General features: G+C 43.4%; 1 protein-coding gene across 1 annotated transcript; it reads left to right on the top strand.

The window, feature by feature from the left end:
* The first annotated feature begins 10 nt into the window (after window positions 1-10).
* Window positions 11-21353, top strand: CFAP57 (cilia and flagella associated protein 57). The gene is made up of 23 exons (XM_060276976.1): window positions 11-94; window positions 185-366; window positions 1660-1976; window positions 3055-3341; window positions 4348-4555; window positions 6530-6682; window positions 7480-7619; window positions 8269-8434; window positions 9394-9507; window positions 11097-11309; window positions 11728-11901; window positions 13268-13429; window positions 14104-14259; window positions 14388-14481; window positions 15250-15440; window positions 16554-16727; window positions 17469-17627; window positions 17933-18076; window positions 18190-18306; window positions 18889-19023; window positions 19100-19243; window positions 20103-20235; window positions 21145-21353. The coding sequence occupies exons 2-23, from the start codon at window positions 210-212 to the stop codon at window positions 21351-21353; spliced, it is 3747 nt and encodes a 1248-aa protein (XP_060132959.1). The 5' UTR covers window positions 11-94; window positions 185-209.
* Window positions 21354-22394: the final 1041 nt, after the last annotated feature.

Here is a 22394-nt window from a genome sequence, read left to right as displayed (position 1 = left end):
GAGAGAGAGAGAGAGAGAGAGAGAGAGAGAGAGAGAGATCTGTGTAGTTAGGAAAGAGCAAGACTCGGGACGAGCAAGCAAAACGACTTGGCGGGTGGGGGCCCCATCCCTGGGAGCCTGTTGGGGAAGGAGCACGACAACCCCACCTGGGAAATCATCCTGACGCTTCTTTCTCCTTTTCCAGCAAAGTTTGCTGAATCTCAGGCGCCATGTCGGTGATTGTAGCGCAAGCCCTCCACATCTTTGGCTTCCAGTCTCGGGTGGCAAATAATATTTGCTTCTTCGATGAACAGATAATAGTGTACCCTGCGGGGAATAGCTGTGTGAAATATCACATTGAGCAGAAATGGCAGAAGTTCATCCCAGGTAAATCAGCTTCCTCCCCACCCCTACCCCCCATGTCCCCTCACTGCCAAGGCTGAAACTTAGGAAAGGAAGCGGGAAGGTGCAGCCTAAAATAACAGTCTTCTAAATAAGCAAGGCCTCGTCTGCATTCCTAGCTGCTGACCCTTCCCTTTCAGATTTTAGACATGATACTTGTGCTATTTCTTACTAATAAAGTAGCCACCTGGGTTTGTTTTTTAAAAATAGTTGCAGTCAGGCTCGGAACCCACATATCACATTAAAGTTGGAAAGCATGATTGAAGCTGGTAGGAAACTCAGTTTACACTGCTTCATGGTTTCCAAAAAATAATTACAGTATTTGTTTTTATATGCTTTCACAACAGTGTCGTTTACAGATCTGACACTTGGTTGCAAAGTGGCTTCTGCCCATAATTATGTTCTGTCTAGATTTAGGTGAAATATAAACATTTTCGCTTCTTGCTTATGCTGTTTTAAAATGCATCTTCCCATTAGGTGTATATTTTAGAGCTGGTTACATTCAAGCATTGCTGAACAATTCATCTGAGTATCCTTGGAATGTTTTTGTATAAACTGCTTAGATATTTATTATATTAAGCGGTATTAAAATGTCAGAAATAAACAAAGCAGATGTTCAGGAAACTATGGTTTAGCATCGTGTGAATTAACCTGAGTGAGGTTTTTAAGCAAAGGTTGAATGGCCACCTGTCATGTGACTCCTGCATTGCAGGGGTTGGACTACGAGATGACCCTTGAGGTTCCTTCCAATTCTATGATTCTATTATTCCATGGGCCTTGCTGTTGTATGCTTCTCTCTCCTCTAGGGTGGCTGTAATGAGGAGATTGGAAGGGCTAGCTTCTGTTACCAGTTACCTACCATTTGGCATTATGTCTATATCCTAAACAGTGGTAAATTTTAATTATTGTTTATTGAAACAAGCCAAGTTTGTAAACCAATGTTTGAAGCTTGGCTTGTTTTAGTAAAGGAGCAAAGTGACTGCAATCCCCTCTCTGGGAACCTGCATGGTCACACATTCATGCTAATACCTAGATTCAACTATGGCTTAATGTTATGTGTAAACTGAGCCAGTGTCTCTACAAGAGGGAAATTATTGGGATTTCAGTTTCCTGGCTTGTCATCTCTATAACTGTTTAATCTCAGTAATATGTAGTTATTTCCTGAAGTCTTTGAAAAAAGGTGACGCTCACATGGCCAACCTTGATATCGGACTTGGCTCCTGAAAATGTCATGTTCCTATATGAAGCTCACATAAGCTTTTTCTCTGTGCTTTTTAGGCTCAGAAAAGAGCCAAGGGATGCTAGCACTGGCAATTAGTCCAAATCGGCGCTATCTGGCTATTTCAGAGATACTGCAGGATAAACCGACCATCACAATCTATGAACTGTCATCTGTCCCATGCAAGAAGCGGAAGATCTTGAACAGTTTTGATTTTGCGGTCCAAGAATTTATTAGTGTAGCTTTTTCCCCTGATTCCAAATATCTAGTGGCACAGACAGGACCTCCAGAATCAAACCTTGCCTACTGGATGTGGGAAAAGCAAAGAACAATGGCAATTATCAAGGTTGATATCCAGAACAATCCTCTTTATCAGGTAACATAGAAGAGAAGCACCACATGCATCAGTATTGTACTTGGGTACATGAGGTAATTATCACCACTTGTCATTGCCTCAAAGAGAAAGGCTCTGCCTCCACCATTGGAGACCTCAGTGAGAAAAGTTGCCATATGGAGATAGACTCAGTGTGAAATCTCAGGTCTGCTGTTCACATTCACACATTTACATATACATCTGAGACACAGAACTTGCATGATTGAATGAGTATACAAGCATTGCAGATCAGCAATTATACTTTAGATACTTTTGTCCTTTTTTGACCCTGGTGGTTAGGTTGTATGGAGTGTTAGGGGAGAGGCAGTGCTTCTGGTGGGGGACATATTGTGCCCTTTCTGAGGTAGTTTGTCTACCTTTGGTCCCCACTCTGCACTCAGCTGTCGCCTCTGGCTCCTAGAAGCTGTCAGCATGTGATAGCAGCCACACCCTGGGAAATGTATTCAACTGGCTGGCTAAACCAGGTGATGGCAAATGATGGGTCTCAAAAGCTTAGTCAGGTAGGAGCTTCCTCTATGTGAAGACAGGCTAGAGCAGATGAGACCAATAGTGGGGTCCTACGGTCACATGCTGCACATGCTGTAGAGGGAAGTGAGGGACAGATGGGGTTTGTCAACCTGGGAAGGTAGCCCATCTAGGAGATCTTAAACCTCCACTGCCTTTTGGAGGGTATCTTTGGGTGAAGAAAAGGCTAATGAGTAAACCCTACACAAATCCAGGGTTGAGTCCCTAATATGGTTGTGTGGTGCTTTGTACTTCTCATTCTGGCAACTCCTTCAGCCAAGCTGGTGCCAAACGTATTGCTCTGCTTTTCTTTGAACCACACCAGTAAGACCAAGAGGGGGATCTTGTTTGGGCAGCCCAGGACCTCCACACACGCTGTCCAGGCTTGTGCCCTGGGGAGGTCACTTCGGTGCTGTTAACACAGCAGTTCTTTCATTTTTACACATTTTGTATTGTAACACTCTGGTGACCTTTGCTCTTAAATTTTTTAATCAGCTGACAATTATTCATGTTGCTCATCAAGTAATTATTTATTTTATGGTGTTTCCTTTTCCAGGTGAGCTTCAATCCACAGGATAACACCCAAGTCTGTGTTACAGGATATGGCATTTTCAAGCTATTTAGATACACAGAGGGAACCTTAAAACAGACCAACTTCTTGCGAGGGGAACCTCAAAACTACCTGTCTCATGCCTGGCTTTCTGAAGAGAAGGTGGTTGTGGGCACTGACACAGGCAAGATCTACCTATTTGACTCCGGTGATCTTCGCTGGGAGACAAGTATTGAGCGCAAAGAGATAGTCTCTGAAGTAGAGAAGGAGGAACCACAACAGGATTCAGACAGGTGAGACTGCCTTCAAACTATTGACACAAGTGGTCAATGTGCTCCAGCAGATAATGCATTTTACTGTGATCTACAAATGGTATCATGGTCATGACTGTATTGCCTCTCTGAGACAAGTTATTGCCTCTGAGGCAGCCCTCAGGCTTGAAAAGGTTGTCCACCCATTTTATACACGCTTTCCAGAATGTGAGTCCCATTTAACTCAGTGGGACTTAACTTCTGTATAGACATGCACAGGATTGTACCATTTGTCAAATGGGAACTGTTTTGTCTCACTGTCAAATGGGACTAATCATGACCTGCCACACTTGTGGGAGGATGAATAATTGAAATTTGTAAGATATCATTTAAAAGCTTGTGTAAAGTACTAATTAAATTCAAGAAGCATGCTTAGGATTGGAGTGTTAGGATTTGTATACATTACTGGCTTAAAATGCAGCAAGGTCATTTCCCCTCTGCTGCATGTTGAATTGCATAGGCATGCACTGGTACACTTCAGTAAAGTTGGATATGTTTCCAAGTCACATGCCGTCTGCCCACACCACTGGGCAGAGGGGGGCATGGTGCATTCATGGGTGCATTCAATCCAGATTGACACTGGACTGAGGCAAGAAGCATCAAAACACAGTATTTCACAAAAAACTACAGGACAGATGTGGATTGTGGCTAACATTACACGGTCATGGCTTCAGAAACCAGTTGTGAGAGTGCACTGAATGCAGAGTAAATGGGAGTGTGTGCACAGCTTTAGTATCTTCTCTAAACCCTTCAGTATGTTGACTTCGAATTTATACCAAGTTCAATGAGACTTATGTCCTAATATATGTGTACAAAATTTCAAATAGGGAAAACTTGATGTTGATACTAGGACTATGTGGATTCTCTGAAATAAAAAAAAAGTTTAAAAAGAACAACAATCATTTTTTTATGCCTCATGCAACTGACATTTGGACCTTGTTAGACTTCTCTATTTGCTGCTGATTGATTGATGAATTTCTTTTTAAAGCCTTATTGAGTTTCCTGCTCACAATTCCCCTGAGATTTCCACTGAGGTGGTTTGTGAAACTGAAGCACAGCAGCAAGCATTTCTACCTCGGGTCTCTGCTATTGCTGCATATTCCAAGGGATTTGCTTGTTCAGCTGGTCCCGGGATTGTTCTACTGTTTGAAAAGTCAGAAGAGAAGGAAGGTTACAGAGAAAGCCGAGAGATACGGGTAGGTAAGAAGTCTGAGACATGGAATGCTTGGTCTACTGCATAGCTCACCAGCAATATAAATGTTGGAGGAAAAAGGAGATTCAGCAGAACTAGAACCCACACTGCGCCAGGCACCACTCAACCCCAGCCTCAGGCAGGAGACAAACACATAATAAGGCATTTGCTAATCCCCAACCAACAGACCCAGCCATATCAATGAGGTCCAAGGTGGCTAAATGACAAACCCTACCCTGTGGTGCTTCACAAGTCTTGCATGCAGGAGGTATCAGGTTCAGGCTTTGGATGTGATATTGTGAGGACTGCTGGAGAAAGTCCTCACACACCTACACGTGCCAAAGTCAATCAGGGGAAGCACTCACATTCCAGTTGGCTGCTCTCACACACCCAGGTTGCTGTTTGCATCTTGCAGCCACTGTCATCCCACCTTGCTATACTTGTTCCCTGCTCTGCTTGTTTAATTGATTGCCAACCCTGCAGGTTATTGCCACAGCAGACCTTGTTATTTGCACACCCTATACCATCTGAATTATCATGGTAGCAGTAGTGAGCTTGTGAGCTGCGAGGAGCCTGCCCCCATCCTTCACTGGAGCTCATGGTCAGGTGGAAGAGAACGTTGCTGAGTCACAGTAGCAAAAATGGAGTACATGGTTCCAGCCAACCAGCCCATTCTCCAGCCCCCTCCACCCTACAGAGGGTTCTGAAGAGCTAAGAAAGAGCCTTGGATAAGAGATTGTGTTGACTGTAATCTTCATTAGCCCTTATGAATCATGGGGTGGGGACATCCTTGCAGCAGCTGCAGTGATGAGATCATCAGGATGAAGCTAGGTGGCAGCAGTGAGGTTGCGAGAGCTCCCTGGTGGCAATACCCTTGTACGGTAGGTGTGCACCCATCTGCAGGGCCAATGGCACCAACCCAATGCTTCCCCAACCTCACCACCACCACTTCATCCTGCTGCTGCTGCTGCTGGGAGGACGTCACTGCCCCACCTCCATGAACCATCACTGTACTTCTCCCTCCCTTGTGTGTGGCACTATGATGCTTCTATTTCCTCTGCTCCACTGCCCAGGGGGATGGTAAGAGCTGTTCAGCAGTGGAACAGACCCCCACAAGGGGTCTCCTTCCTTGGAGGTTTTTAAGCAGAGGTTGGATGGCCATCTGCCATGGATGCTTTAGCGGAGATTCCTGCATTGTAGGGGGTTGGCCTAGATCAGTGTTTCTCAACCTTTTTTGGGCCACGGCACACTTGTTCCGTGAAAAAAATAATGAGGCACACCACCATTAAAAAATTTAACTCTGTGCCGCCCTATATTATAATTACGACTGTAAGAAACACTTGCCAAATATTGCTTTCCGGCGGGTAAGCGCAGTGTATTGGCGGCCGCCAGGCTCGTTTGCACTGAGCTTTGGGAAAGAGGAGGAGAAATATTGCTTCCCGGCGGGTTAGTGTAGTGTATTGGCGGCCGCCAGGCACGTGACAATGCAAATCACCCTTCTCGTCGCCGCACGTCGCGGCACACCAGCCAGCGTCTCGCGGCACACTAGTGAGCCGCGGAACAGCGGTTGAGAAACGCTGGCCTAGATGACCCTTGGGTCCCTGCCAACTCTAAGATTCTATGATCCCTCAAAACACAAGGGCTCAAGAGTGTTTGGCAATGTGAGGTAGGGGTGCATATTGTGTTCAGTTCAAATGTTTTCTTTTATATCCCCTATTTTAACAGCATAATATTGTGAACATAGGGGTCAGGATTGGGGTTTGAGGGAATTTAGGATATGGACTAAGCCCTCTCTGCCCTGGAACTGCCCATTTTTGGCCCATGTGCCATTTTGGCTCTGTGCTTTTAAAGGTGAAAATCTTTATTAAGGCAATCTTGCTGCCATTGGTTATGGAATATTATCTATTACTCTGCTGCAAAACTGGACTAGAAAGTATGTATCTAGGAAAGTAGTTAACTAAGCTGCTTTATTTCATAGATTCCACAAGACCAGTGCAGCAATGATCCAAACCAGTCGGACAAACAGGATGTTGTGTGTATTGCCTTCAGTCCTGCAGAGGAAACACTTCTGATCAGCACAACTAAGAATCAGCTCTATCTCCTCTCCATATCAGCAGCTGAGATGAGCAAGGTGAGTTCATTAAGAGCACTGTGTTCTGAGCAACGACTCGGAAATGTGGTATTCAAAGTAATTTTATATTCTTGTGCTGCAAAGAACAGAACGAAACCAAGAAACCAAGACAGTCTGGTAATATGATTGGATCAAATCAATTACTCAGCAACCCTAAAAAAAAGTGTTGAAAGGAGAACCATCAACATAAAGAATACTCTCAATTGCACAGTTCCTTCACCAGTCATATCACCACTGAATAGCTCCTATAGCAACTTCACATTGAAAGCACCAATAACCATGCAGCAATATCATGACCACATGGCACTTAGGCCTTTCATTTGTGTTTCCATCCGGACCATAGCCGGTGTTTCCATCCGGACCAGTATCAATTTATGGATATAGAGAGAATGGCAGCCTTTCCTTCTGCAACCTCCTTTGCCCTGGTGCATAGACGTGTTGGTGTAATCCTCATCAAAAACAATTCAAAATGTCATGTTCTCCTGTGAGACAGCAAGGACACATTTCAGCAATCTTAAATACCTCTTGCAGAAAATCTCCCCAAGATTTGTAAGGTATATTCTCCAGTCAGATTTCCAGCAGTGGCTGTTTCTGTTTGGACCTCTTCAGAGTACTTTTCTATAGTCACTGGTGTACTTCTCTACAAATGCCCTATTTGTCACTAGACTTTCCAGGGCTTTGATAAATTTAGTACATATCAAATGCCTCCTTTTTGCTATGGAGAGAAGTTCAGTGTTGCCTAGTGTTACACCATCACATGAGCAGCTGTAGCTAACATGTTTGTGATATTTCACTAGGGGGAGACAGCTCACTTTGAATACCTGAACCACCCAATACATTCTGCTTCTATTACTGGCTTGGATACCTGCATTCGCAAGCCCCTGGTTGCTACCTGTTCACTGGACAAATCTGTCCGCATCTGGAATTATGAAAACAAGTAAGGGGACATGATCTGTTGCACGGCCTTTTGATTTGTACTCAGACTATGAATTGTACTCATACTATGAGTGAGTGGCAATTCACTACAGAGCCCCAGGCAATGATCAGGGCAAGTGTCAGTCCTATTCTGATAAATAGAAACTGCTTATATTTACTCAGAGTACAACATAATATTAAGAGATGGTGGTTGCTCTAGAAATCAGTTGACATAATTGTACTTCTTCATGGGACTCCTGTGTATGTAACAGAAACGTAACCTAGTTCTAAATCCAGAAAAATCCATTAAAAGTCTGGAGCTATCAAAATTAGAAAGCCTATTTCTTTTATCAACTTTAGGTTTAAAAAATGGCAGTTTTATTGTTAGTTCTGGTTATACAAATTGATTCTACTGTGATGCTGAATTAATTTGGTTGACTGACAGTATGAACTCCGTGTCATGTGAAAAATTATTTTTGCTGCCCTGTTGTATGCATTGAAAGGGACTGGTATATCTATGACGCAGTCAAGTTGTCTTTGTTCCCCTTTGTTCACTGTTCCCCAGCATTTGACCTTCTTGGGGGAACTGTGACCAAAAATAGCACTAGGTACAACTTAGTTGCAGAGAAGCGTGGTCTGTGCTTTGATTGCCATGGTTGCTCCTGCTGCAGCACACTGGACCTGTACAAGGAATACCAAGAAGAGGCATATGCACTTTCCCTTCACCCTAGTGGACTGTATGTGTTGGTTGGTTTTGCTGACAAACTCCGACTTATGAATCTGCTTATTGATGACATCCGGACTTTCAAGGACTTCACTGTACGAGGGTGCAGAGAGGTGAGCAGTGTAGGGGAAGGAACTGGTGGAGGAGCCTGAATGGGGAACACCAGATTAGGAGGTGGCACAGGCATTTTATGACCAGTAAGTTGTGTTACCACGTTTGCTTGGAACAGGTCTCTCCCTACACCCCTACAGACTATTTTTCTGTGTTCAGAAAATAGACCATACCAGAACACAATTTCTGGGGGAGATTTTGCTCAAATTTGCTAGAGGAATTTCCCCACATTCTGCTGGAATAGAGAGTAGGGTGTGATCCCAGAAGGGTGATTTCCAGGGACACACAAAAAGACTATTGCCTTCTTCCTATGGAATAAGGAGAGTCTTTGATTTAAGTAGAGTTAAGGTACTTCTTGTACAGACACCTGAAGTCTCAGGGTTCTCTGTTGCTAATCAATTAGGCTAGAATTTGAAGGAAGTTTCAACATTTAAGCATTTCACAAGGTCTCATGCCAGTATACAGTGGTACCTCCAGTTATGGCCTGGCCATATACTGAAATCTTCGTAACTGAAGGCGCTCTTCTGCACACACACAGCATGATTGAGCACTTCTGCGCATGCACACGGCATGCAGTGTGCTTCTGTGCATGCACGTGGGGTTTGCCACGTTCGCAACCCAAGTTACGTTACCTGAAGGTAACATAACCCGAGGGTTCACTGTATAGTGTGCGGACACTCCATTTTCCATTTCAATAGAGTTCAGTGGGACCCTCAAGTAACTTTGTCCTAGTTTGCTACGTCCTTAATAGCTCACTTTCCCAGGCAAAATTTGGAGCCAAAGGAGGGGCACAAAATAGCAGGATACCACTCTCTGACAACAGATGCATCTGGTTGTGATGAAGGATGATTAGAGGCTGTTTTCTGCATCACCTCCAAATTATGGATATCTGGTACCTTCACAAAGAGGTAACCTATGTGAAGTCTCATTGCTTCATGCTGTCTCCTGCTTCTCTCTACAGTGTGCCTTCAGTACAGGAGGTCATCTGTTTGCAGCAGTAAATGGAAATGTGATTCACATTTATTCTGCCACAAGTTTTGAAAACATCATTAACTTGAAAGGACACAATGGGAAGGTCAGTAAGTGATGCCTACAATACAGGTAAAATAGTACATTAAACTGAATATATTTGAAATGCCAAAAGAACAAGATCTCTCAAGAAGCTGGTTTGGAGGCTCTGCCTATGGCTGAATTCCCTTTTTTATTACAAAGGAACTAGAAACTAAAGAGTAGGAGTGAAGGATTAAAAATATTCCAAGGTGCTCCTGAGTATAATTCTCTGGCAGTGCAGATATAATTTGGATCACTTTTCACGAACAATCAATTTTCTCCTCTGCTATGTGCAATAGCTTAGGTTTTTAAAAAAAGCCAGCATTTTTACAGTACTTTGTAATCCTATACACACATAGCTGGGAGTAAGTCCAATTGAACTCAGTGGGACTTACTACTGATTTTAATAGGAATGTGCTTAAATTCCTCTTGCTGAAATAGTAGGGCTTAAAAGTGCTTTTGTTTGTCTGGGCTTGGCTTATCCAGAAAACATATACTGTATATTATGTAATGTTTGTTTACTGAATTGCCAACAACCTGTTAGATGACTGTAGAGACGACATTCCCTCCAACATCCCTTGCCGTAATTGGCCTCCCAAATATCAGTGCAAAAGAGACTTGAAATATCCTGAATTTAAGAACTTTGACCCAATGAATTATAAGGAGCAAGTGGATTCCTCTTGAACTGTCATTAGTCCTGCTTTGATGCCCTAGTGATCACAAATAGGTAAATTCCAAGCTTATGAAATGTTTTGAGATATCTCCCTAAGTTCCACCCATGATTACCTACAGGGGTTCAGTCCCCTCTTATCTCACCATTTTGTGCTCTGAGTCCAATTTATAGTGAAAGAAGCTGAAGCTTTGCTAAGGAAAGTAAGGGGACTATCTGGGATGGAATGAGATAAGACTTATTACCGATAAGGGAAAAGGTTAAACAGAATAAAGCAAGTTTGTAAATAGCCACTCTTCTGTGATGAGAATTGCCTCCAGGCAAGTAGACAGATAATTTCTTATAAGTTGGAAGAGTTTCATAAATAATTTTATAATTGACTCCAGTATTTATAAAGAGTTTTAAGTTATTACGATATACATGAGAGCAAGGTGAATGTGAAAATGAAGCGAATACATTTTAACTGGGTTATTAGAAATATGTATGGGTTCGAAAACTACAGAGCATGTTTTTTTGTTATTCACTTTTTATTGATTTGTCAAAAAAGGCATAGAACTTTGAGCAGGGGAAGACAAAACCTGAGGAGCAACAAGGACATGATAATCTGCAGGCCTTTCCTTGCCATTGGCTATTAGCTATGATGTGTTTGGAGACCAAATGTGTGAGCTGTTATAACTCTGGATTCAGTTCATGAACATAATTCCTGACCCTCTTAGCCTGACCTGCTGGATTATAATGGGAATCTTTATCTTAACTGCTTACAGGTAAACTGTGAGCACAAAGTACACAGGGTGAAAAGGGGCTGTGTTCTGTGAGTCTCTTATGTAAAAGGTTTGATGCAATGACACCAGGTAAACAGGCAGAGTACCAAGCAGCAACCTGCCTCTTGTGCCTAAGTAAGGATTGCCTGAGCATTCTATATATATTCTCATCCCCCCCTCCAGGTACGTGCAGTTGTTTGGAGCATGGATGACTATAAACTTGTCTCCTGTGGCACAGATGGGGCAGTATATGAATGGAACCTCCAGAATGGCAAGAGAGAATCTGAGTGTGTGCTGAAGTCCTGCAGCTACAATGGAGTGGCAATATCACCCGATGCAAAAGTCATATTTGCTGTCGGATCTGATCATAGCATCAAGGAGATCTGTGATTCTGCGGTGAGCTCATGTGCAGACACTTATGGAGCTGATCAAAGTGCAGCAAACAATGCAGAAGAAAGTGAAGCTCAATGAACCCAGTGCTGTGGCTTGCAGTCTCGCCCCCCCTCCAGCTTTTAACACCAGTGGTTGCCTATCCCACGTAGTGACAATTGTGTTCATAGTTTCGTTCTTCTTCTTTATAAGAGTGTAGCCATCTAGGGAATCTATACCTTGCCTTGGTTGCCAAAAATTGTGGGTTTCTTCCCAGTTATAAAGTTGAGAGGGAAATTCATGACTTGAGGTGTTGAGAGGATAGCAGGACATTCACAATGGAGAGAATGAATGGTGGATATGTGTACCCTCTGCCACTTTCCAGTGCAAATTTAATCCTTGCTGAGTGACTTGCTAAAAGCATGATGGGTGTCCTTTCTTTCAGATACTGCGAGAAGTGCCCACTTTTGAAGTTGCCTACACTTTCATAGTGGTATCTCATTCTGGACGCATGGTGTTCGCTGGAACCTCTGCAGGGACCATTCGGACCATGAAATACCCACTACCTGTGCACAAGGAATTCAATGAATACCAAGCCCATGCTGGTCCAGTCACCAAGGTAAAGGCCAAGTCAGTCTCCAGTTCAACTTAATTGCCATAGCCTTTATTTATCCCTTCTTTTTCTGAGTCTGCAGCAACAAATAATGAAAGGAGGCACAGCTTATATCACGCAATGAGCCACAAATGGGCATATCTAAATATATTTATCGTGCATCAAAGTAGCTTAATAAGAATGACAATAGACAACAGAGTATCTAATCACAGTAATGAGGAAAGTAATGAGAATGAGTTCTACCTAAACACTACACCCATCAGCCTCATTCTCGGAGTCTTCCAAGCTGAATGTATTAAGCTGGGAGAGTGTAGGGGAAATCTCTCTGGGTTGCTAGCTTCTCAGACCCTGGAGTGCAACATTTACAACACTGTTGCTGTACAGTCCTATTTTTATAATGTTATTTCACCCAGAAGGCTTGTTTATCACTGATACTTTCACCATAGGTTCCAGTAATGTTGAGAGCAAGGGGGTGAGGGTGACTGTGCTTCTTGGTGTCATGTTTAAAATCAGTCTACTACTGTACCTCATTAAAAAGATAAGACTGAGACTGATGAGAGCAAATAGAAAAAACACTGAAAACAAGGACAAGTTGTTAATGAAATGGATTCTGAGGAATGGACAGCAGCTTGACAAATGGCATGAGGAATGCTTGGAGCATAATGGAGAAAGTGGAGAAGAGAGATGAATATATTTTATAAATAACTAGCTGGCCCGGCCACACGTTGCTGTGGCTCATCCCTGTGACTGCCCCCACCCTGTTCCGACCCATGACCTATTCTCCCCCCCACCCCCTGCTCATCCCTGTGACTCCCCCCACCCTGTCCCGACCCATGACCTATTTTGTTCCCTCCCCCCCCCCCGGTGCATCCCTGTGATTGGCCCCACCCTGTCCCGATCCATGTCCTATCCTGTCCCCTCGGCCTAGTCTGCAAAGTCGAGCCGAGATGCTGTGGAGAGGGAAGCTTTCCTAGCTGCAGTACCAGTGTAGCCGTTGCTAGAGGGCGCTGTTTTGCAACCTCTCCTGTGCTCCCAGCATCCCCGGCTGTCTGAGTTTTGTGTTCAGGAACAGTGGGTTTTACCTGCTTTACCTGCCATAGGTGTGACATCTATCTACGCAAACGGTATGCAAACCCTCGCATATCCGCATGTGACATTGTGTCCAAATTTGAACACAATCGGTCAAACGGTTTCGGTGAAAGGTGGAGACTAACAAACATGTCCCTTTTACATTTTTATATATATAGATGGCTAATTGATCCTTATTAATCCAACCGGAGCATCTTCTTCTGATTCTGCCAACTGCCCTTTCTTTTCTCTGACTCTCCAATTGTGTTTTATTAGAGTTCAGTATGCCTTTTTTTCTCCACAGATGTCCATAACAGCTGATGATCAGTTCCTACTAACATCTGCAGAGGATGGCTGTATATTTATCTGGAAAGTTTATGACAAAGAAGGGCGGGGGTTGAAAAGGGAGAGAGATGTGCCATACTCTGATGAAGTATTGATCACTAGAACAGACATGGAAGAGAAGGTCAGTACATGAGAATTTGAAGTGGGAAGAGAACACATCAGAAGACTTTGTATCAACTAACTCAAATGTGCTTTATCTCCATGGGGTCAGCACTTACCCAGTACGTATCATGGCCCTAGTAGAGAGATGACAGCAGGTTTGAATTAGCCTTATAATACAAGAATCAAACATTGTACACTTAAAATGTAGCTCGTGAGCTACATTGCTTCCTGTCCTGAAACCAACTTCACATATTATAGGAAATGCCTATATATGGCCAGATACAATATATGCTGTCTTTATATATAATAGTTTTTCAGATAAATGTGAAGGGCAGGATTCACCTAACTGGCACCCATCAGTACAAGGACTTCCGCTTGCTCAGTAGGGCTTCTTTCCCCACCTGCTTGAAATGGGCTCGGTGGGGGTTGGGAGAACCCCCAGAATAGCATTCAGGGCGAAGAGAGAGGGCATTGTTCTGCCTGGCATGCTAGAATGCTTGCACTAATGGAATGATTAGCCACTGTTTTGAATTCCCCCTGAAATGCCTTGTGTGTATCCAAGGCAAATTTAACATATGAAACAGCCCTAAAATACAGATCTGGCAAGATACTGTGTACAATAGATTTTTATTTAATTTGCATATCTGAATGTTTTGCCATCAACGTCTTTTCTTATGATTCCTTACCCTGCAGACTCAGATCATGTTAGAACTAAAAACACGTGTAGAGGAACTGAAGATGGAAAATGAGTACCAGCTGCGCCTCAAGGACATGAATTATAATGAAAAGATTAAAGAACTAACTGAGAAATTCATCCAGGAAATGGAATCACTGAAAACCAAAAACCAGGTGAGGGTCAAGCAATAACTACGACTCTCAGCATTATTGTGTCTTTTCCCCATCATGCAGTCACCTGAGGGATTTGAAGGTTGGTATGCCTAGTTTCAGGTGTAATTCTCATCCTCTATGTATTTCAGGTCTTGAAAGCAGCTAAAGAAAAGCAGGAAGCGCAGCACCAGGAACAAGTTGCAGAACTAACGGAGAAGCAGGCAAGAGAGGTGCAAGACCTAGGTTAGGAGGACTTTAAGTCACACTTTCCTGCAGACTGTGAGAAAGGGCTTCAGTCCCCATGGTGAAAGATGAAAACCTTTCCCTGTGCTGAGTGTTTGTCGGTCATGGCAAAGGGGCAACTTAGAGGACTATTGACAATAATTTGCTTGAATGTAACTGGAATTAACTCATCTTTTAAATTATAATTATATCTCCTGCGAATAAAGGCAGGAAGAAATGAACAAACCTTATAAAGAAGAACATAAAGGGGCAATAGATAATCAGGGCATAGTAAGGTAGGTAACTTTCTGAAAACTGGAGATACCTTTTTAAAGCATCTTATCTCTGCAAGCCACCCAGAAACAAGGTTTTACTGCGCACTTCTTCCATGGCCATCGGTATATTAATGTCATTGCAAAACCACCACAAGTGGAGCAGTCTGTATCATCTTAGCATCTGCACAGCATTATGCACGTCACATCATTCCCACTTTTGTTAAAAGTTAATCCCCCAGTATTTTCATTTGTGCCTAAAGAGCCAGAACTACTGAGTATGAAGTTCTGATGTAGACGCACCTGTAAAGAGTGTGCAAATGGGGCTTCAAAGCTAGTGATTGAGGAATAGTATGAGTTAGAAGAGAGAAATGTGAGCAGGCACCAAGATGTGGGGTCTAAAATGCCTCCCTAAGACTAAGGACAATTGGGAGAGGACAAGACATACCTTACTCTGTAATACATCTTCCCTCCTCCCACACACATTAATTTGTTTTTTACTCGCTCTTTGGGTCAGAATCTGGCAATAACCAGAAGCTTCTGCTGGAGTTTGAGAAGTACCAGGAGCTTCAGATGAAATCCCAACGCATGCAGGAGGACTATGAGAAGCAGCTTCATGAAATGGAAGAGCACAAAAACCAGGCGCTGGAGGAGCTGACAGAATATTATGAGGCAAAGCTGCTTGAGAAAACCACTCAGCTGGAAGAGGTATGAGCTGTGATGGTTTCATTTTTATTTATTTTTAAGGATGGGCACAGTTCTACTATACTTGAAGTTACTACTGATTCAGCCCTTCATCGCTCTTCTGACTTCCACTAGCTCTGAAGTTGAGCTCTGATCTGTGTACACTCTTGTCCTTGCCCCTCCTGATTAGGCAGCCATCTCCCATCCCAAACACAGATCTTTCCAGTCTTCTTCTTCCCTGAGTGCCACATATTAGTGCGTTTAACTTACAGTTCTCTCAGATAAAACCCCTAGGCAGGCTGACCTGTTTCTGGCATAGATAGGGTTGCCATATTTCAAAAAGTAAAAGTAAACCACGCCAACAAAAAGTCTCTGTATGACAACATTCATACTTAAAACAAAAAGAACACAATTCTTTAATCATTGTCTAGAAGCCTGTATGTTGAAGCTTGTATGTGTCAGGTTATTTATTGGATTAATAGACCACCCTATACCCGGAGATCTCAGGCCAGTTCACAGAAAAGATCAACATAAAAACAACAAAATATATAATCAAAATAAAAACAACATTCCAATAACACCCCTCCCCTCCCAAAAGAGCCGCTCTACTGGAGAGGAATCCTACTAAGCAAGTTTCACAACTACAGAGATGCTAGTTTAAAGTACTCTTCAAGTAGATTGTGCTCAACCCTATTTACCTGTCCTTTCTGGCTGAAGTCAATGAAAGCTCCAAACTCTCATTTTTCCCATCCTTACTATACTCAGAGTGACATAAGTAGCTGGATCTTTCTACCATTCACCTTTCCATACATATACTTTTTTTTATATCCAGACTCGCCCACCTGTCAGAGTTCACCTGCAAGGTCGGTGGAGGTAAAAATATGGTGCATCGGTCAGATCCACTTACCCACCGCTAATTTATGAACTGGGCCATTCAGTGCTTTTGTAACATGTAATTAAGCCTCCTGGACTGTAACATCATGTTGCTGCATTGTCATCCCCAGAGAGCTTGTGTCAATCTGCCTCATCTCCAAACTAGCCCAGGGTCTTGCCTCTCCCAGGCAATCATTTCAGCCTGATCCCTTAACAATGTGGCTCCTTTAACACCTTTTTACTTTTCTGCTTCCTAACTTTCAGGCTCAAGATGAATCAAGAACTCAGCTCCGAGAATTTGAGGAAACTAAGAAACAAATTGAAGAAGACGAGGATCGAGAAATCCAGGACATAAAAATTAAGTATGAGAGGCGACTTCGTGAGGAAAGAGAATCAAATTTGCGGCTAAAAGGGGAGACAGGAATCATGAGGAAGAAGGTATGCTCGTCTGTTTCAGGCTATCAGACTTCTGGTTTGTGGTCATTTATTTCAAGATGTATATACCACTTTCTCTGCCAACAAAATGACAATAAAAATAGATAATAAGAGTAGATTAAATTTATAAAAAGCAAAACAAATTTTAATACCCAACTGTCTATCAAAACAGTGTCACAGAAATGTCAACAAAAATCTGTTTTATATCTAATGTAAAATTATTTCCTAAAATGCAAGGTTTTATCTAAAGGCTGGAATGCTAGCAAAGGGCCAAATTAAATGTGAATTGTACAAATGGCCCTTGCATGCTTGTTTTTCTTTAATTGTCAGATGATTGACAGGTGGATCATCCAACCCACCTGTCCAACTCCCTTATGCAGCACTTCCCAATATCCAGCTGCCTATTAGGTGTTTGGGAAGTTCTATGCAAAGTGCTTGGCATGCTCAGCATTTTCCAAGCACCCAGTATAGGGTTGGCAAAGCTCCTTTATGCAAGAATCAGCTGTTTGACCGACTTTCCCATGGGAGATTTGGTTGCACAGCCAATCCTGCAGGTTTGAATTCGCTGTCCATCAGTTGATGGGCCATCATCAACTCTGCTTCCTGAAGGCATCAGCTGTACAGGGATATGGAGATGCCCCCACCATGTAGCTTTCACTGATTCTTGTCAGCAATTCTCATGGAACTGTTGCTGGGTGAGACACTGGCTTCAGACTGAGAGATACCTTATGCTTTTTTCTGTAGTTCAACAGTCTGCAGAAAGAGATTGAAGAGCGCTGCAGTGACATTGAGGCAATGAAGTTGGAGCAGCAAAAGTTGCAAGGAATCATTAAAGCCTTAGAGAAGGACATCCAGGGGCTGAAGAGAGAGATTCAAGAAAGAGATGAGACCATTCAAGACAAGGTGAGGTGCTTGGATCTATGCTCCTTTCCCACCCCTCTACCCCCAGCTGGATTTTGCTGTCCAAATCTACAAAGACTCTGACCCACTAAGCAATGCCTCTCTGTGTCTGCCTCCCAGTCTGAAGGATGGAGCTTAGAATTCATTATCCCTTCTCTGATATTTCTGACACTTTCCCCTTTTTCTCCTCATATGCCACCATCCCACACATTGTCTCTTGACTCCACTGATGTAGGGTTGAAGTTGTAAGAGATCCCTGTGTCTCTTTAGACACTGCTCACCTCATGTCTCTATTTTATTTTTCCCAGGAGAAGCGAATTTACGATCTAAAGAAAAAAAATCAGGAACTGGAGAAGTTCAAATTTGTACTAGATTATAAAATAAAGGAGTTAAAGAAGCAAATAGAGCCACGTGAGAATGATATCAAAGCTATGAAGGAGCAGATCCAGGAGGTGAGAAGCAGATTAGGCAGCCCACTCCCAGCCCTGAAACTGGGCCAGCTTGAAGACCATAGCAGGCCGCAGGCCCCCTTTAAAATTTCTCCTCTTCTCATGCATCTGTGCAGATGGAAGGAGAGCTGGAACGTTTCCACAAGCAGAACACACAACTTGAACTGAACATATCAGAGCTACGGCTAAAACTGAAAGCTACAGACCGGGAGATGCACAAAGAGATGCAAAAGGTGTGTCAAATGGCAGCTGAAAAAAGTGGTACACCAAATTATAACTGGTCCTTCTTTAGGGTGTCATATACAGACTAAGATGACCTCTAAAGTTTCCTTCCATCTTTATGATTCTGTAATGGTAATTGAAATTTTCTTCCACTGAATCTAGTGTTTAAATTTCACATTAGAGCAAGGTAATGTTGGGGCTGCTCTAATCTAATAATTTAATAGGTGACTTCGCACATGCCTGTCCATGACTTGATGACTTGCATATGTAAAACAACAATTTCATTTCAGGCTTTCACATTATTTTGTATCTCCTAAAACTGAATGCTCTGCTTTTTCCTGAAGACAACTTATACATTCAGCTGTCGGTTATCAAGCTATGTAGAGCTGGAAATTCAAGTGATGAAGAAGTATTGTGGGATTTAAAATGTTTAACAGGGTCCATCCTACCACTGTCCTGATAGGTTGGGTACCCTCTGGCCAGTATTTGTCCTACAGACAATTTGTGAGAAGTAATTTGATCTAGAGCAAGGAAGCCTCACCAACAGACAATGTATTCGGCTGCATCAAGCTTTGGTGTTCTTCTGACTGCAGGAACGAGACATGGAAGCACTTGTCAAGCGATTTAAAACAGATCTTCACAACTGTGTAGGCCTCATCCAGGAACCCAAGAAACTGAAGGAGAGCATCCGGGATATCTATGAAAAGTATGTGCAGAAGGCAGATATGGTAAGTGAAAGTTCTTCTCTCTCAGCAGCACATACCCACCATACTTCTTTGGAGCTCACTTCATTTGCTTCATCAGGTGGAAATTGTTGGCGTTGACACAGACTTGCATCAAGAGTACACACGGCAGCGAGAGCATCTTGAGCGCAACCTGGCAACACTGAAAAAGAAGGTGATAAAAGAAGGCGAGGCACATCGTGCAGACTATGTGCGCATCATGCAGGTACTAGCACTGTGAGGGGAAGTGGGTAGGTCCACTCTTCTAAACCGCTATAAGAAAAAAGTTCTATTTGCTCCATTCCCAGGTCCAGAAGGTCCAGAAATTTCAGTTTAAATAAAGAATTTCAAATGTGGATTTGAAAAGTACTGTGGGTAGGATTCACCTAACGAGTCCCATCAGCAGAAGCCCTACACAAGGACTTCTACTGGCACAACCAGGCTTTCCCATGTGCCCCCCTAAATTGGCTCTGCGGAGGTCAGGAGAACCCCTGTTTTGTTTTAATAGATAGGCAATGCATGCCTGGTAGATGTGGAGAACACAAGAGGCATCCTCCATTCCTTTATATCCCAAAGCATCTGTGTAAGGGTGACTCCCTGCAGGGAGCCAGCCCCCATCATCCTGACGTCCACCTCATCAAGCACAGAGAGCAACAGTGGGTCTGAAGCAGCCAGAGGGGGAGGAAGAGACTTGGAGGGGAAGAGAAAATCATAGTGAGGAACAATGGGAAAGCTCAGGGGCAGAGAGATGCAGACAGGAGCTCAGGGATGTTGGAGAGCCCTGTCACCGACCGCTCAGGGAGGAAACTGAAAGGGCACCGCTCCTTCTGGCGCAGGAATTAAGGAGAGCGCCGCAACGCAGGTCAAGGGGGAGGCGTTTTGGGGGTGCCCCGACTACTTTGCTGGCATAGGAACAGACATACGCCATTGCCGGATTCTGATTTGGAATGAGAGGTCATGTTTTAAGCTGTCTCTACACTGTAAATAATTAGCACAATAAACGTCTTTGAAGACAAACTGGACTCAAGCGGAGTTACTCTAGAGTAGCCACAACGACCTTCTGACAATCTGCTTTGTTTCTGTAGGAAAATGTGAGCCTCATCAAGGAAATAAATGAGCTGCGGAGAGAACTGAAGGTCACCCGTACTCAAGTTCTTGACCTCCAGTCAACCTTGGGGATCCTTATGAAACGCAAGAAGCAACCAACACAATCCTTACGTAAACATGTTGTTATTCAGCTCACTTTCCCCTTCTGCTCTTCCCCAGAAAATGTTTCCTTTTGGCCCCTTTTTCCTAGAGCAGGGGTGGGCAACCGTTTTGTTCCCAAGGGCCACATGCAGCCATTGGTGGTGCTGTATTGCCAGTGGGAGGGGCTGATCAAAAGTTGACTGGGATGTATAAGTCCCTCATGTTCTAGACTCACTTGGTATTTTATATTATCTAAGAGATTCTGTTCTGCTATTGTAGATGCTGATCCAATTTAAAAAGGCACCTTACGTACTTTATAGTCATATTGCTCTGGGATTAACACAGTAACAGTCGTCTTTGCACAACAACTGGTTGTGAGCAAAGCAAAAGCCTAAGTGTTCCAACTCCCATTCAGTTTCAGTTCTACTTTTCTGCAAGGAGGATTGAACAAGATGCTGTTAGTGAGCCCCCACTCCCCAAGTTAGCCTACCACCTCCTAGAGAGAGGTAGAGAGGATAAAAACATGCAGAGGTTCTTTAGCTCCTCTCACTGCTTCCTTACTGCTTAGAGAGGGGGCAGGTGAACAGGCAGTGTCCAGGAGTGTCACAAAGTGTCCAAGAACTGTCAGTGGGCCTTGTTCTTTGCTGTAGACTAGGCATCTCCAAACTGCGGCCCTCCAGATATTTTGGCCTACAACTCCCATGATCCGTAGCTAACAGGACTAGTGGTCAGGGATGATGGGAATTGTAGTCCAAAACATCTGGAGGGCCGAAGTTTGGGGATGCCTGCTGTAGACCTTGGAAATTGCCCAATAATTCCAACCCCTGTTTTCTTTTTGTCCTTTCTGTTGTGTTCCTGGCTATCCCTCATCCTGGCTCATCTCTTTGGGGTATTTTCTATAGTTAAAACAAAGCAATGTGATTTTTCCATTTCCTCCAGCTCCCTCCCCTGATCGGCACACTCCAACCATCCTACGGTTGAATCCAGAGGAGGAAACAGAGAGGATCATTGAAATGCAGCGGCTGGAAATCAAGTACCTCCGAGACCAAATGCAAGGGCAGGATAAAGCTCTTGCGGTTCGGCCTACATCAGCTTCAAAACTTCCCATGCTAGAAATGGACAGAAGCAGCACTGAACAATCACATTGACATGTGCAGAAGGCATCCAAACGTAGCTAATCTTCTCTACATCTCTAGACCAAGGACCCACTCCTACCCTGGCCCTTTGGGTTCTTTGTTTTTGTTTTAGCATCTCTGATTCTGGATAGGGAGGGAAACAATAAACAAGTCAGACCAGATTTGTCTGCCTCTTGCTAATGTTGCAAGTCTCCAAACAGGAGAATCAAGTGAAAAAACATGCAGAGCACCAGGGAAGAAGCTGGCTGCTCATAGGTGAGGCCATTATCTCTACCACATAACATAGCTGTTTCAACTCAAAGCAAAAATCCTGTTGGAGACAGGAACCTTGTGCCTAGCATTGATGCAAGAAAGTCTCAACTCTACACATTCTCTGTCCCCTGAGCTAGTCTGGGAAATAAAGAATTGGTTGCATCTTTTCCCATTGGCAGCAAAACTTTGATTGATGAATCCTGAGACCCTGTTGGTACACTCTGTGGCAGAACCATTGCTCTGTTCTGAGTTGTTTTTCCAGCTATTTGCAGAACAATAAGTCTGTGCATGGATGATTGCAGGTATGAGCCTACTTACATGAGCAATATCTCTCTCACTCACACACCCAACCTAAGTGTCCTCAGTCCTTCCCCCTCACCCCTATATATCTCTTCTCAAAGATATATTGCTAACTATTAGCATGAATGTGACAAACCTTTAGACTGTGTGTGAATAATGCTAAATGGGAGATACTAAGGAAAAGAAGGACTCGCTATCCCCATGAGTGTTAGATAGTAATGATAAATTTATTTATTCAAATCATTTGTACAAAGAGTGGTGTGTGTTTAAAAAAATAGATACACCAGTTACACAAAACTTGCAAAGCACAAAATAAACATATCTAATTAAACAAACAAATAAACCAGTTGGCTGAACTGAGGGCTAAGCAGAAATATATTTGTAGGCACATGTGAATGCACCAAATGCCAATAGAGAGGGAGAATAATGGCCCTTGGGGGATTCCACCTTGGGGCAACTGATGCTTGCCATGATATGCTTGAGTTGGTACTCAAAGCAGGG

Source organism: Zootoca vivipara, chromosome 7 (assembly GCF_963506605.1).
Source record: "Zootoca vivipara chromosome 7, rZooViv1.1, whole genome shotgun sequence".
Taxonomy (NCBI): Eukaryota; Metazoa; Chordata; class Lepidosauria; order Squamata; family Lacertidae; genus Zootoca; species Zootoca vivipara.
Note: the sequence above shows the minus strand (reverse complement) of the source record. Positions and strands in the feature narration are given on the sequence as shown.